We start from the raw sequence: 17,435 nt of genomic DNA on the forward strand, positions 1-17,435 counted from the left end.
TAATTAAAGGGGAGAAACCCTTTAGCAAACAATGGCGTGGTGGAAATAGCTTTCTCGCACGTTAGTAAAAGCTTCATCCCCAATGCACATACAAAAATACCCCTGGCTGGGAATTTTCATTCTTTATTGTTCCTTAAAGGAAAAAATTATATTCAAACAAAATCAGTTCATACATATTTATGAAAGTGATTCAAAGATGCACAAGAAACAAGACGATAGAGAGGCTTTGTGTTGAACCGGAAACTGAATTTTTGAGATGTCAGTTCCAGATAACGAGTTCACTTATTAATTGTGCTATTGCATATTTGCATTCTCAGATGCTTCTAATGCTATTTTCTTTTTGAGGTTCTTTATTTTTTCCAATTTGCAAGTTCAATTGGGTTAATTTACCGCCATACAAATATATTACAATACATTTAAACACACACACTTATATAAATTATACCATTACAGTGATCCGTTGCTTAACAAAGCAGTTGATCAGTTGATTGATTCAAATTCATCTTCAAACACTTGAGCTAATAAATAATTTAATTTTCTCATTAAAAATTGCAAATCTTATTCGACACATTACTAATATTTTTATCCTTATAATAATGCAAAGAACACTTATGTTTTTTGATTGCTTCTCCAACTGATGTCAAATATTCTAAAATTCATAACATGAATTCGAATTTTATACGAGGGAGTTAAAGACAAGAGTTAAAAAATTTATATGCCCTTTGCCAAATATATGCGGCTTTAGAGCACTGGTGGTTCATTCGTTAGCACTCTAGAGTAGCAGCATACCCTGAAGTTACTTTAAAAACATACTTTTATATCTTTATTACATTTCAATTATTTTTCTTCGTAGATAGATCGATTAAATATGAAAATTTAAAAAATAACAACAATAATGAAAATAAGACTGAAAATGTGTCAATGAGTTGGTGGTGGCCATCTTTTAGCATTTTGAGGCCATTTGGAGATCAGCACTAGATATCAAATTCTATAGTACTAGTGTTAGATATCACCAAATATCTAGCACTATCGTCATTCCATATAGGAAGTGCAACGAATGACATCTAGTTTATGGTCATAGAGAAACAACTACAAATATCCATCAAATTTTAAATGAAATCTGACTGTCTATCTATCCGTTTGCATGAGGGAATTATCATTCAAAAACGAAAATTGCGGGAAGATTAAAATTAATGTCTAATTTGATTATCGTAATTGTAGATGAATTATAATTCTATTATACTATTTCGAATCAAATTCATTAAATAATTGAATATCTGTTAGTCTGTTTGGTCGTGGGAATATGAAAATCGTAGATGAAAAGTGTAATGTGCCAAATAAATGAAATTTGAAATGTGTTCTTGTCATCCAAATTCTTCATCCTTGAAGGAGAAACGAGTAGCTTCATTGTAGAAACATATAACACTTAATATTATTAAGTACACAAAATAGTCCAAGGAAAAGATTTTGAAGATTTTATAGTTTATTTCAAAATTTTAGATTCTTAAAACAATAAAAAAAAATTATTGGCTGCACTTTTTTTATCGGGCTTCGATCCGTATAAGTCCTGCCATATACGCGCAAAGAAACTGACATCACTCTATATTACTTCAACTAGGAAGCTCATTCGTTTGATTTCTCACCTTTTTGGAAAATTTTATGGTTCTGAGGACGCAACTAATGCGCATACAAACCATATCCATGAAGTTGATTTTGTACAGTTTGTGTCCATATACCAATTCTAAATCTCTCTCTATACAGAAAAAAGATTCTGTTTCGATAGGCTACTGGACAGAAAAAATCTTAGTCTCGTATTGTTACGAGCGGTAAACCTTGACTTGACCTTTTCAAACTTTACCAATTGTTCAGATTTGGTTCCAAACTAAACTATGGAGGGATAAATGAAGTTTGCGAATTATCTCTGTGATTGAAGCTGAGGATACGATTAATGATTGAAGTTAATCATAAAATTGAGAGATTTCTCGAACTCGTTCTCTAAAAAGTATTCCTACAAATCTTATTTAGCCCGATGCAGAAAATTTAATATGGGATATTCAATACACTGTGATTTTCTTGATATCTTTAAAATAAAATGGTATTGTGTTATAATTTTTAGTATGAAATTGGCGTCAGAATTTAAAAATTTACAGTTTAATTTTTTGCTTACGACAAAATTCTATTTTTATTCCAACAAGTTCTTTTTATTTCCATCGGGCGGAACTTCAAATATCGATTGAGGAGCATCCAATATGATGGTCTGCTCTCATTTTCCTGATGGATACAAAAATGGCATTGCTCTCAAACTCCATTACTGATTATATTACAGTTCTTATCTTTGTTTGAATTTGTGGCACTTATGCTGCTCTAAATGGGGCTATGAAGTATATCACTCTACTCGATGTCATTGTCATGGCTGCTCAGTCATTCAGTTTACACCAGGTGCTAAAGAAGGACGAGGGGTTTTACTTTATGCTTACATGGATTTTATTTGTATTCATTTTTTGTATAGCTGAAATAGGCCTTATATAAATTCGAGTGGTTGATTATGTTCTAAGTTATATAAATTATATTGGAGCATTCCCGTAGATTATTAAATAACATAAATAAATAATTTACAGTGAATTTTTCAATAATAATGCAGATGATTATATTGCTAACAGTTCATAGAATCACCAAAAAAATCGAATCAGTAAACTTAAATTCCAGGAAACGTTATTTTCTTTATTTTAGTTTTGTTAAATGAATGTCCCAATTTTGGAGCTTTACCATGGCTATTTCGGGATGGACCTCTTTATTCTAAGATGTAATCAGATAACAGACATGACACCTAAATCGTATCCCTTCCAAACTTCTATTCAATGAAGGTAGGAGAGAAACAGAATTATGATTAATATTGACAAACATTTGAGTAATCAGAGATTGTTTTATAAAAATGTCTTGAATATGTAAAGAAAATCTTGTTTAAAAAAATCGAGTCTAATGGGTGACAAAATGTATTTACCTTATTAATATGATAAACAATTATATAAATCATTTCTAAAAGTTATTATATGCAATTATTATAAGCAATACTCCAAACTAGCCAGAGGCCATATGGGAAATTTGAAGGGACTGCCTAATAACAACCCACCCAACACGAAGAAACAAACGACACTTGATGATATTGGACACTAGCAAACAACAAAGGATCCTCTAGAGAAAACACATGTTGGTATTTTACATTAAGAGAGAAATTAAGACAAGAGCTATGATAAAATGTCCTTAATAGAAGGTTTAATGATTGGAATTTTTAAGAGTTCTTCGACGTCAAGAGACGTTCAGTTTCTTGGCCACCTGAGTCTATGTTCGGGCCATACTACACAGACTTTGATCATGTGATTTATAAAGCCTTCTTCTATGCGACACTGACAAGTAGAACTTTCGTCAACGAAACGAATTTGATGTACAATTATATACCTGCTTAAGATAAAAATCCCCCTCAATTCGATTAATAAGAATGTTTTTAAAATGTTGATTGGTAGTCATCCCCTTGGTGGAATTATTCTATCTCTCCCGCCGATCCTTAATTATTAGGTTTTTGGTTTCATTTCTATGTTGGATTTTGAACTCAAGAAAAGATATTTAAGTTTAAAGCTTGCTTGGTAAGTCTATTTGCTTTTTCGCCTTCAATATAACTCAGATGGGCTCTGTTCCATATCATTTCACCAACAAGTTCAACGAATGTTATTGTATAATGATGTTTTAACAATATTTAGTGCTTCATAATGATGTCTTGACGTTATTTAGTGCTACAAGTATTTGACAGAAACATGAATTCAGATTTTACTTTTTAGTAAAAAAGCAAAAATACAATCATAAATAAGCAGAATACAACAGAATAACAATAAAAAAAATAATGTGCAAAATTCCATCACTATTTTGAGCTTATGAAGAATACAAATAAAAAATGATCTGCGCGTCCTGGGTTCGAGTCCTGGTTCAGGCATGGTTGTTCTTCATCTGTTCTATCTGTGAGATTTGTGAATGTGCCCCCCTGTAAAAAGGGGTTATGCAAGCGAGTGAGTAGCTAAGTCGTGCTCTTGGCCCTAGTTGGCGCTACTAAAGACGCACCCCCACCCGTTTTAATCGCTGTCTTCGTATCAGCGGGCTTGTCCATGGCAAGTGCCATAAGAAACAACAACAACAAAAAATAATAAAAGCATGTATCAAATAATGTAATTTTCTAAATGTATAGCATTGCTGAAATGAAGGGCATGACAGAAATAGCAAATTACTGCTTTAAGAAATAGAGAATAGCAAAATTTTTATTATTGCATACTTTATTATTCCGATTAATTAATTAAAAATTAATAATTGATCGCTAAAAACTTTAAGGAATTTTGATTCATACGCATATAATAATATAATATAATTATGTAACAAATTTGCTATTCCTAAAACAAAGAAATACTATGTGATTTATCAATTGAACAATTACTATTTTTATAACTGATTGCATTCGGGGAAAAATAGCATGCATAGTATTTTGTAGCTATTCATCAAAATTCATCGTGCAACGAAAGTGAAGAGTGAGATTATCGTTGATAATAAACAATCTTTGACCTGGATAATTAACCTTAAAAGCAAAGAAAAGTGCATTTTTTTTTATTCACGATTTCTGATTTGTGATTTCAATCTGCATATCTATAGAACAGCATGATCTATCTGTAATATTCATGCTCTTCAGTGAGAAGAAAAGATCAGAGGAAGAGTGGCGTTGTGTAATACTTCTGCCTTCTTGAAAAGTTTCTGAGAAAAGGTTAATGTAGCAAATTTCACGTATTTTCATATATTTAAAGCTTAATTTTATTTCGCTAAAAATACAGAAGAGAGTTCAACTTCATATATACATTTCTAATACGTATTATTATGAATTTTACTTCTCAATTTCAGCTTAAATAGATGCGGTATGTATGAATTTTATGTTTATGTAAGAGCTTTATGGAATGTTAGAGGGTGAGATGTGATACATTTGGATTTGTTGTATCATGATGGTGTTCAGTTGCATTATAAACTGTAATAAATTTCATTAAATGCAACTTGTTTAATAACAATACAAGTTTACTATACGATAAAAGTGACTTGGTGTATCATTACGCCCTTTAAATAGTCCTCAATGAATATAGGTCCATTTACTGTAAAAGTATTTGTAACATGTGTAGTCATTTTTCTTAGTACCTGGGAGATCGAGTCTCTCTCGGCATTTTGTTTTGTAAAATAATAAATAAAATCCTATCCTATGGCTTGTTTAAAGTTATAAATGAAATCTAATAAAACTGCAAACGCGGGATCTAACATGAGAAAAATGCATGGAAGTCCAAAGTCCTAACTACAAATCCATCACTGATAAGTTTATATAAGCCATGTCAATATTTAGCTATTCATTTTTGTGTGTGTAAAATCTCATTTTTTCAAGAAAGGCTCCTAAATAAATAAATTTAAAAAACAAAACCTTATCTAAACATAAAATTTGATCCATATCATTAAAGCCGTTTCCGATATACACGAAATAAATTTATATATATGTATACAAGAACTATCGTTTAAAGTTATAAGATTCCCACTAATCAGTATTGTACTTAGTGAATTTCTATTCTCAAAATGATTATTACTGTTAAGATGAGTAAAGAGCAGGCAAAATATCCTTTTCTTGGTGAAGTTTTTTGCAATTTCTGAGTATTTTCGAATTTTTTTTTTTTTTCATTAAGTGGGATTTTATCTCTATTCCCATCAATCCCTCTATATCATCATCACAGAATAATGATTATTTGAATAATTATTTCCACCAATTTTCTCATATTATCACCGAAATATTATGCAGTTATGAATATGAAATAATTATTACAATACAATCGGAATGGGGCGAACAAGATTGATTAAAAGTTAATTTTTCACAAAAGCGATATCCTTATTAATATAATTGTTTTTTTCATTCGTTTACACTCATGTAATTCCTCTATGAATAGTTATTCAAAATGGAGGTTAAAACATTGAGATGCTTTATAGTATGCAAGAAAGTAAATTAATTATTCAGATATGGATTTAGGGGGAGGAATGCAATACAGAATCTTGTAACTCATTTTAAATGACTTGTAAAAAAGTATTAAACAAAATTGACACAGCTATTGTTTTTGTTCTTAAAAAATCCTGTCCTGCTATAATAATACGAAACAGAAGAAATTCCTTTACATTTTTCATTCAGTTCCTCTAATTGTTTCTGGTAATATTTAACATGGGGTAAGAACTTTTAATGAAAAAAATTAATAAATTTGAAAATAATTTTCTGTTCAACTTTCTGCCTCTGGAAGATGCAGAAAATATTTGTTCTATTATTGTTAAGAATGGAAAAGGCTCACATTTAGCAATCACCAAAGAACGATTTCAAAATGCTTGCACCGCTTTCGCTCAAAACAGAGAGCTGGGACAAATAATATACAATCACAATTCAAGGCTGGACCCTTCGGGTTTTTCCAGTTAGGTGGAGATATTTTGGAAGTCCTTTGTTTAGCAGCGTACTGTTAGGCATTTCACCCGTCAACAACATAATGCAGTAGTTCAGTTCTCTTCCATATATTTTAGAGATGTCATTCAAACCGATATATAAACAGTCCATAAATATAGAAATAAATGCGAGTACTTTTGTCATATTAAAATAAAAAAAGAAACAGATTATTTAGTATGAATATTTAAATTCGATTCACACACATTTTCAAAAAAAAAAAATGTTGAATTCTAATGCATTTTTTGAAGATAAGTGTATGCAAAACTTCTTTGAATTGATAGTTATATGTCTAAAGATGCTTAAAACTTCTAATCCTTTTTCATCAATATTACAATTATTTGTTAGCCTAGCAATAAATAAATAAATAAAAATGAAATAAAAATAGAATAAGTTTGGCTTATAGATGATAACAGGAAGATTATCATTGACTTAATTATAATTAATGGCTATTTAAACGCCTTATAAAATTTTAAATATATATCGTTCAGCCAAAGAGTAGCTTTTCCTCATATGTATAATATATTCATGATTGCTTACATTCTCCTAGAAAGATATAAAAGGAAAATGTAAAAATGCAAATGCTTTGCACAATAGATCAAAACAGATTAAAGAAATAGCGGATCTTTGGAAAAATTAAACTATCTTCAAAACAAATTTATTTTATGTAATCACTTTTCGCTTCCAAAAACAAAATAAATAATAATATAAGGAGTGTCTCAACTCAAAATTGTCGAAGAGATTGTATCCTGAAGGGAGGTCATTTAAATAAAATTTTCTGAGAATTTCAGTTTAATAATTTTTTACTGATTTTTTTCATAAATATGTATAGATGTTTCTATCTTGCGACTTATTCCCACTCAGAGTACCTCAAATATAAGGATGAGTAGCTTACAGCAAGGTGGTTGGTTCTCTTCATTCAGGTGGTACAGAAATGTTGTGGGATCGAATACCCTTACTGATGACGAGACGTACTTCCTACAGGAAGGTTTATACCGTGGCCGATGACGACCTTAAGATTCAACCTTAGCTTTCCGGAAATATTATAGTGGCAGTTCGGGCATTTAGATTTTATCCGTGTGCCTCAGAGCGGGTCAGAGTAGTCAATGTGAGATTTCTTGCGACTATCAATATCATATCTCTTACCTTGATTCAACATAACCTTAACGTACCAAAAAGGGATACCTGCTCTTAACAACTGGTATGTATTCGAAATAATACAAAGGGAAATAAAAACAAGGCGTTCTGAAATTTTTCGAGCATTCTCCATGTCAAGAATATTAAAAAACATATTGAAAGCTGTATTTTATTTCTACATGTAAAATCCAATTACAGTTGAGTCGTCCATATAATAAATTCTATAATAATTGTTGAAAAATCAAAAATTAGGTTCAATTTCAAAACATAATTTAAACCGTTTTATATTTCTTCAGTCAACTTATAGAATGGTATAGCACTTTGTAAGAAAAAAGTTATTTAAACTTATTTCTTTATACAATGAAACTATAATTTTATTATTTAAAAAGTGTATAATAACTAATAAATCTGTATAAAGAAAAAAGTGAATGTTTTCAACTGAAGAGTACGCTATTTCCCAAAAATAGTAGTCCTTATATAAAGATTAAAAAGAGACATTATTTCTGTTTATTTTTCTCTCAGTAATACTCTTGGATTCGGTACAATTTTTTTATTAATGATAAACAAGACATTATGCTTTACCATTTTAAATATGCATACAGGCCGGGATAGCCTGGTTGGTAGAGTGTCGGATTCGCATCCCTTTGGTTACGAGTTCGAACCCCGCCTGCCGAAGATTCCTCGTGTGCTTGGTGGTTGACGCGCGTTAAATCTGTCGTGGTCACAACGTCCTCCATGTCGAGAGTAATACCACTGTGGGTACTGGATGAGGGATGATCGTTCTCAGATTCAGGTCTAAATTACGCTCTGTGGTTGAGGGAGTGAAATGCGTGAATGAAGTCCGCCCCCTAAAAAGGATTGTGACGTATGTGTAGCTAAGTCGTTCTCTGGACCCTTGATGGCGCTACTATAGAAACAAGAGGCGCTCCCCCTCAGGCTTAAATCGGCTGACTTCGACAGAGGGCTTTTCCATGGCAAGTGCCATAAGAAACAACAACAGACATGCATATTGTTATATAAGTAATGCATTTTTCATTTTCTTACCTCTTTTGTTTGTTAGATTTTCGCACCATTCTGAATTATGCTACGGTTATTCTGGAAAGAACCTTAACCCCAATATCTCACTTCTCGCAACATTAATCGATTCTCTTATAATATAAGAAAAATCTGAATCATTTATCAGTTTAAAAAATTAAGGAAATGCTGTAAAAAACATTCATTATTACGTATTATTACTTGACTCAAAAATTGAACTGCGATGCATTTTTATACAGATATTTTTGGTATTACAAGGTAACTAGAGTGACTCATATTCCGATTTGTTATGTATAAACACAAGCAAAATCATCTCTTCACAATACTAAAAGCTATTTCCATTTTTAAACCCGTCATAATTTTAACCTATTAATAAATTTTATACAATTATGTAACTGAGATTCATTATGCTAATTATAACCCTTTCTCAGGTTAAATACCTTTCGTATATTTGTCATGTATTCATTTTTATCATTTACGCATTGTATTACATGCTCATTCACCAAGTTGCATGGATATTCGCAATAATTTGAAAGAAACTATGACGACGACTTCAAAGAACTCTCAGAAAGGTAAACGGATACATACCCAAAATATGCTTCTGATGAGATTAGTTCCTTTCGTAATTTATTTCCGATTTACATATCCTCTTTGCTTTTGGAAATATAATAAGCTGTTTTTCTTCATAGAACCATGTTTTTAATAAGAAGCCAATTTATGTGTCTTATTATAGTTTTTGGCCTCCTTTATCGAGATTCCATACGAATATTTAGGTTTTTTATGACGAAAATTTTTAGATCCTTATAAATATTTAAGTAAGTTTATTTTATATAAAATTTATTACTTGTTTAAAGCTTGATATTTAATTTGGATTTATTTTTTATTGTGTTTGTAATTATAATATTCTGCAATATATTAATTTTTGTATACCTATAGTTCAATTAATTCTTTAATCAACTCTATTTAACGTAATGAACGTAGTGAGCATCTATTTGTTCCAATTTCCTGTATCTTCAAAAATTTGTAGAATTTTTCCCCTAAAGGTTTGGTTTAAAGCTTAAACAACTGTTTCCCAAATATAATTTAATATAATATTTAAATACTCTGTCATGTTCATATATATATATATATATATATATATATATATATATATATATATATATATATATATATATATATATATATATATATATATATATATATATATATATATATATATATATATATATATGCCATTTATCGTTACTAAAATTAAATGAATTTCATGACAATTGCTGTCATCCAGATTTTGAAAATAATTTTAATAAACAAAATCTGATCAAAATTATAATATTAAGCTTTGATTAAGCCAATCCACATTTTATATTTATACTATCTTGAAACTTACTACTCTCATAATTTTTCATATTCATTTTTTAAATCTTTGAAGTTTGGGAAGCATATCTTTTGTACATCATTCCCTATCGCTGTTTGTTTCATCACATAGAATTATTTATCATTGTTATCTTTGAAGTACATGTAATATTTAGAATACATGCACAATACTTAGACATATATGTATTTTTGTTTTCACGGTTTATGTTTAGTTTTCAAAGTGTTATTAGAAGCTGTAAAATGTATGAAATAAATGAAAACTAAGTTTTAAAAATTGTAGCAACGAGCCAAATTATAATCAAATTTTTAGAACAAAAATTTGATAAATGGAACAATATGATCACTAGGTTAGTGAGTCTTAATTTTGATGTCGATTTTAATTCAAAGATTGAAAATCATTTCATACAAACAAAGCATTTAATAATAATTTTAGTAAATATAGGTCGCTCTATTACTATTGATTCAACATCCTTTTACCCGATAAATTTTTCATCAACAGCAAGCCATTGAGAACTACATTTATCTGAAAATCCGTCAGCAGTCTAAGAGTCAACAATTAGATGAAAGTTGTTGAATTTCGATGAGTGAAGTGAAAAAGAATCATTTAGCCGGAACGGTGTACCAGGTAAAAAAAAAAAGAAGTCCTATCACTTTTCAGGGCCAGAGAACAACTTAACTGAACACGTGACCAGTGAGCACTTGTTGGAACGCAACTTTCTCCTCCTCATTTGAGAACCTCCCTAACGAGCACGATGTAGCTCTCTCAGCTTTCTTAACACCTTTTAACCCTCACCCTCTTTGTTTCAGATCTAACAGTTTCTGTACCTTAGCCTGTTGTACCAGAAAGTTCCGAGCTATCGATCGCAGCGGCAAACATGGCCATGCCCCATTTTCTGTTCTATTCCATTGTGGTTGTTTGTTTAGCATGCATCTGCAATGCCATTCTGATTGGAAGATTGCGGCAAAAGGAAGAACCAGGTGAGTTGAGGTGTTTGTTTATATCTCAAAAAGCCGCATGACTGGTCAGCCGCTTTAATGACGTACGCCGCGTGTTGCAAAAACAACTGAAAACGTGCGTGAGATGTGTCCATTATTTCAAAAGTTTGAAAATGAGTGTTTGTGACGATGTAAAATAGTATGTTTAACCAATTTCAATAAATCTTCTCTTCTAAGAGGGTATTTGCTGAGAAATTTTGCGTTACAGAATTTTTTTTTTCTGCATATAGTAATTAATAATCTCATTAGTACAAAACAGTTTTTGTTGAGTTTGAACAAGTTTTGGCTGATTCGTTTTGAAGTTTGGTTTGGTGCTAAATTTTTTCATCATTCTGTAAAATTTATTAAATAATTTATTTTAACTCTCTTATTGAATAATTGAAAATGAAGAAAGGTATTTGATTAAACATCATGCAAAATGAAAATAAGAAAAAAAAAAAAAAAAACTGTATGAATTAAAGCAGATGGAATTAAAATTATGAAAACAAAAACGGAAACTTCTTATTATGCAGTGCCTATACATTTTATTTCGGTATCTTGATGCAAATCATGTACACTATAATATCATTTCACGTGCGTGGAATAAATAAATATCTATATATTTCGCTTCAAGTCCTTGGTTTCTCCATTTTCACATATTTAAATTGTTTTTTGGTTTAAAACGAAACCAGATTTTTGAACATCTTTTAAAAATGTTCTCTGTTAAAAATAATTTATGCATTATTGTTGTATGTTGAACACCGAAATGTAATGATTTTGTTTCAATGAATTTTATCTTAACACTGATAAAATTTTGATGCATGCAATCCATTGAACTAAAAATTTCATAATCAGTTTTTTACATTCATTCTAACTTGTGTATTTCAGCGAAATAGAACTATCTCTTAGGATATTCGGCGCCGCGTGCGAAATAATTATGACACCTCCATTGATTATATTATCACGTAGGTTCTTTAGTGTGGTACTCAATGACACACACAAGAAGTAGAGCTAAACCAATTTATTAACTGAACTCTGAACTAAAAACACAGTGTCTGACAAATCTTCTGCTTTTATACTAGCAGGGAAAGTTCCAGAATACTCTTCTGGAGACAATAAGAAAAGTCCAGGATACTTGTCTGGTAAACTAAAGAAATGTCCAGTATCTTCTGGAACATGAAATAAAAGAAAACATAAAAATCAAGGAATTAAATATTCACATATAGTATGAATCGCCTTGTCTCCAGCGGGACTCGAACCCACGGTCTCTTGATTATTAAGCCAGTGCCATGACCATTCTGCCATGGAGATTGGATTGTCTTTCTTCAATGCGGCAATATCATACTATATTGGTACATACGTATAACCTTCAATAGAATCGAAGAACGCAAGGAGTTTTTTCGATGCAATGTATATTTAAAATGCAAAAGAAGATTAAAGATTGTTAGGATTTAAAAATGGTAGATGATATACTTTTGTTTTATGCTCCTTAAGCAAATTAGACCCAAGGTCTGAAGTGTGCAAATCTAAAGAAAGAATTAAATCAATGAAATCTATGAAATTTAAATTAATGAAAGAAATCAATGAAACTTCTTCAAAATCTGTAACCGTTTTCAGAATATTCAAAATTAAATGCTATATATAAATATTTTAGGGGCAAAAGAATCAATGTATAAAATTGCAACAAGCGTTTATTCCCTTCATTATTGTGATTCCGGTTCAAAAATATATTTTTCTATGTGGATAATTACTACTAACAAATATTTTCTATAACTTTCACTGAGATAAATATGCAGATGCTCAAGAAAGAGTAATTTTTTAAAAATTGAATTATAAGCAAACTATGGTAGTTATTTAAATCATTCTTGCAGAAGATTAGCTTTTACTTTCGTCGATAATAAATGTTATCAAAAGGTGACAATCTAGTTTTAGAAGCTTTCAGCCTTTGAAAAACTGCTGAAATCACACGACAAAAAATTCAATATTCAGAAAGTGAAAATTCAGGAATGTAGTTAATGTACATAGAAATTCTAAAATAGGCACGAATTTGAGGTCATCCTGACTTAAAAACCACAAAATTCTCTACAATTTTGCTATTTATAACAGCAATAATAATAATTGTATAGCATCATTAACATCATAAAAGTTCTTGTAAAAGTTTTTTTTACTATCAAGTAATTTTGCCTTCAATATTTTGTTTTATATAAAACTGTGCGAGACTTAGTTGAAATGCTCACGTTCTTCATCTTTCTAAAAAAAATTTAAATAACAATATGCCAAAAAGAATATGGATTATTATATTCGCCAGAGCTCAATCACTACTTCTTCCTGTAAGAGCACTTGAAAACTTCGTACAATCTACAAAATTCTATTATTCTGGGAGAATTAGAGCAAGTCATTATTCATGAATATGTAGCCATTCCATAAGGGACGCTGCAGAATGCCATTGCTAATTTTGCATTTCAATTGTATCTTGTTTTTTTTTAAGATTGTAGATATTTTGAAAACATTGTATTGTGATTTTCCAATGATTGACAGTTACCTTATTATCACAAAATGCCGAACAATATTATTACAATATCTTCCCAACATTGGTCGGCATTTAAAACATTAAAGTACATCATGGAAAATCGTACAATATCTTGTGTTAATAGTGCTTCTAAAGTTGAAATATTAGCTGCAGTTAAGATTTGGTACTAACATGCATAATCTTACTAACTTCATTTGATTAATTAATTTACTCAGGGAATATCTTAAATTATCTGTAATAATGCGTTTGTTATTCAAATTTTAAAATATGTATATTTTTCTGTATTTTATTTGCGTATGGAGATAAAAGTATTTCACATTTCCCTTTTACAGCTTCAAATGTTGTACCAACTTCTCGCTTTCTGTTCCCCAAGGGTGATGACATGCCATCCTGCAAAACTGACCAGGGTCTATGGGGTATGTGTGTTGACGTTCGAATGTGCTACGCTGCCAGAAGAGCAATAAATGCGGGCAACCACCCTGTTCGATGTGGATGGATCAACAACTTCGTTCCCAAGGTTTGCTGTCACCCGGACCAAGTCCAATATCCAAAAATGGTCTTCAGACCTCAGCGATACAACAGGTCACAAAGAAGACATGACTATTACTGATGCTATTCCAGTTGCATTTCATTGCATGCACCACATGAAAATATATTTACATTTTCTTTTCCTTAAGATCTTATTCAGAGGTTCGCAGTCTTTTACTTTTAGACACTTTGAAACATATCAAAACGAAATGGTAAGCTTTAAAATTCGCAACAACTAAGAATAAAACGTTTACTTGCTTGCACAAAATAATTAATTCGAGACCTTGTGTCAAATGAGATCAATAATTTGAAGACATAAATAAAGTATTTATAGGTTTACTATAACCATCGCTGAATAAGTGAGAGTTATTGCTTCCCATGGAAAAAAATTGAAACCGAATGGCATAATAAGAATAAGCAGCTTCCTGGGCAATTAATAAGTCATTTCATCTTTTCCTTATATTTGATTTTGTGAAGTGAAATAAATATTCTAATATTCTGCCCCTCGTAGTGTCCACTAAGACAGAGTATTGGGTCATTTATAATCTTGTCGTCGTTCTTGGTAAGCCATTATTTAGTCCTTATCTTTATAAATAAATACGTTAAAAAATAACGAAAGCAAATTTTTTGATTTATGCTTAGTTGTATCTAAAAAATAACCAACATCATTTAGATGTCTTGTTATTGGGACAAAAAACAGAGCTCCAGACCTCTGTTGTTTGTAACATGAAATTCCAAAGTAAAATTCTGATTCTATAAAGTTTTTTTCCCAAGATTGATTAACACACTCACGCAACATTCCTAGAAAGGAAGTTAATTTTTTGAATTGAAAACTCTTAATTTCAGATTGTCTTGTGCCGTTTTAAGACATAATTAATGGGGTAATAATGGTAAAAGGCCCCCAGTTCATAATGAGAATTTTTAGCCCCTCACCCGCTCGCGCACATTGCTATCATTGAATAAGCAAATGCAAATGACGCTCGAGATATGGCATTATTTTTTGTCTCCTCATTATGTTTGACTTAAAAAGCGGTATTCCTCTATTTATACCTCTATATAAAAACAAACATATTTGCTTGTATTTTTTTCTATTGTATTTATAGCTCTCTTGTCTTCCCTTGTTGCTACATTATTCATCAAAATATGGCTGTTTTTTTTGTTTTTTTTTGCCTTTAAGAAGTACGCATACTCCAGAAATTTATACCAACTATTTCAAAGGCTTACTACACATTGCGAATTTCCAGTATATGTGAAATGTGTCATTTTCTCCCTCTATAATCTTTTTAAAAAATATCATTCATTTTTTTGCTTAAGAACGAGCGTTTTTATTTTGTTGAAATATCCTTAAACAAAAGTTTTTCGCTGTCAAGCTCTTTGTTGTGATTGAGTATAAATTTTTGCTATGTGAATTTAGATTTCTATCACGGCTGTGAATAAATCTCTTTTTTTTCTTTTTATGTACTAGCATTATTTATTTATTTAAAATCTCGATGAATATATAATATCTTATTATTTACGGAAATATCAAATGCAAATGACGCTCGAAGAATTATGGTTCGAGGTATGGACGCTTCGTTCATTGTCTTATTAATGAGATCAAAATACTGTTAAATTTTGATAAACTGGGGGTTTACCCCTCCTGCTCAATCCTCTGTTCAACTTCAAAGATGTTATTGTGATTCATTTAGGAAGACTACATGCTATCAGTTCGCTCTCTCTACAATTATGCGTTTCTGCTAGTAATTGGAAATTTTGAATGCATTAGTTAAAAAAAATAGCTTTCTACACCAGAAATGTGCCAAGCAAAAATAACAGAGTCCTATTATAATCCTATAATAGAACTCAATGCTATCATAATTCGATAACTTTGTTTTATATATAAAAATGTTTAGCAGCACTTATTTCATCCATTTCGATTGAATTTTGCTATGAATGATTCGTCAAGTTCCAATCGCCCTAAACTCTCGTTTCTGGTGATTTAGATTTATAGACTTATACAATATTTTAGACAAATGAAATTATTGAAATTATATTTCTGTATCCAGTAAAGGCTTTAATATAACAAAAAAAAAATGACAAATAAATGGTTATCATTAAAAAGATAATAATATGACTTCCAAAACAATGTAAAAAACTTCTTTTGCTTCATATTTCCATAAATTATTGATGATAAGCACCAAAATCTTGAGTTTAGTTTAGTTACATTAGTGTCCCTTTTTGAAACTACTCTTTTGTTATTTTGGGATGAATTTTACAAATTGAACCCTGGAACCGTTTTGGAACAAACCTGAGACAACACTCCTACTCCAAATTTTACGTGTTTCATAACACCCCCTAAAGGATGTTTGAAATACAAGAAATAGAGCACCCATTAGGCCGTATTCATGGCGTGTCTTCCTTGTTATCTGGATATAAGTGTCTTCCTTGTTATCTCGATATAAGAAGATATTCCTTGTTATCTCGATATAAGTGTCTTCCTTGTTATCTCGATATTAGAAGATATTCTTTGTTATCTCGATATAAGTGTCTTCCTTGTTATCTCGATATAAGTGTTTTCCTTGTTATCTCGATGAATTATATCTTAATTCATCGGTTAAGAAGTTGAAACTCCTCCGGGCGGTTCCTAGGCTCAAATGCGTCCTTTAGAACTAAGAAATTCTCCTTCACCAAAAGAACATACAAGGTGCGTGATACTCTATACAACGCAATTCTAGGTAACTACTTAGAGTTGTGTTGTTGAGGGGGCAGGGGTTGTTGGCAAATGAATTTGAAAAATTATATTAACCTAAAGGCCAAATAAACAAATTTGTAAACAATAAAAAACAAAATTATAAAAATACGAATTCTATAAATTACAAAATAAAAAAAAAGCAGTTTCAGCACTTTGTCAAGAATCATTAGGCAGGTACTAATCCATATGAGGATGTCGAAGACATTAAGAAAGAACTTCAGAATAGAAGAATATTCCAAAAGAAGGCATTAAAAATTGTTTCCGAAATTTATACAACCAAGCATAGAAGTGCTTTAGGGCAGGTGGAATTTACTTCGAAGCATATTTAATGGATATGTAATTCATATAATATTTTCCGGAGTTAAAATCTTAGCTGGCGAAATTAATTGCTGTATCGTATAATAGAACATATTTTTTTATCATAGAATCTATCTTGGATAAAATGATATTCATTTCTTTTGGTTTTTCCAAAGGCAGTATTTTAAAGTACAAATTAAGAACAGATTTGAACTTCTTGTGGACTAAAACATTAAAATAGTACTTTTTAGGCCTAATTTTTTCAATTAATTATTGGTATGAGAAATTTC

The 17,435-nt window shown here is 30.6% G+C and overlaps 1 protein-coding gene across 2 annotated transcripts; it reads left to right on the forward strand.

The window, feature by feature from the left end:
- Window positions 1–9,407: 9,407 nt before the first annotated feature.
- Window positions 9,408–14,260, forward strand: LOC129963565 (uncharacterized). 2 transcript variants are annotated; one of them, XM_056078025.1, is made up of 3 exons: window positions 9,408–9,525; window positions 10,892–11,062; window positions 13,922–14,260. In XM_056078025.1, the coding sequence occupies exons 2-3, from the start codon at window positions 10,960–10,962 to the stop codon at window positions 14,197–14,199; spliced, it is 381 nt and encodes a 126-aa protein (XP_055934000.1). In that variant the 5' UTR covers window positions 9,408–9,525; window positions 10,892–10,959; the 3' UTR covers window positions 14,200–14,260. The 2 variants fall into 2 exon arrangements, with proteins under 2 accessions (XP_055934000.1, XP_055933999.1); XM_056078024.1 differs by lacking the exon at window positions 9,408–9,525 and having other exon boundaries at window positions 10,784–11,062.
- Window positions 14,261–17,435: the final 3,175 nt, after the last annotated feature.

The sequence above is a fragment of the Argiope bruennichi genome, chromosome 3 (genome assembly GCF_947563725.1).
Source record: "Argiope bruennichi chromosome 3, qqArgBrue1.1, whole genome shotgun sequence".
In the NCBI taxonomy this organism is placed as follows: domain Eukaryota; kingdom Metazoa; phylum Arthropoda; class Arachnida; order Araneae; family Araneidae; genus Argiope; species Argiope bruennichi.

What these genes read in the sequence shown, in the direction of transcription:
- LOC129963565 (XM_056078025.1), top strand. Translation starts at nt 10,960, where the DNA reads ATGGCCATGCCCCATTTTCTGTTCTATTCCATTGTGGTTGTTTGTTTA. An exon ending in GCGGCAAAAGGAAGAACCAG is followed by an intron (nt 11,063 to 13,921) that starts GTGAGTTGAGGT and finishes TCCCTTTTACAG; the next exon opens with CTTCAAATGTTGTACCAACT.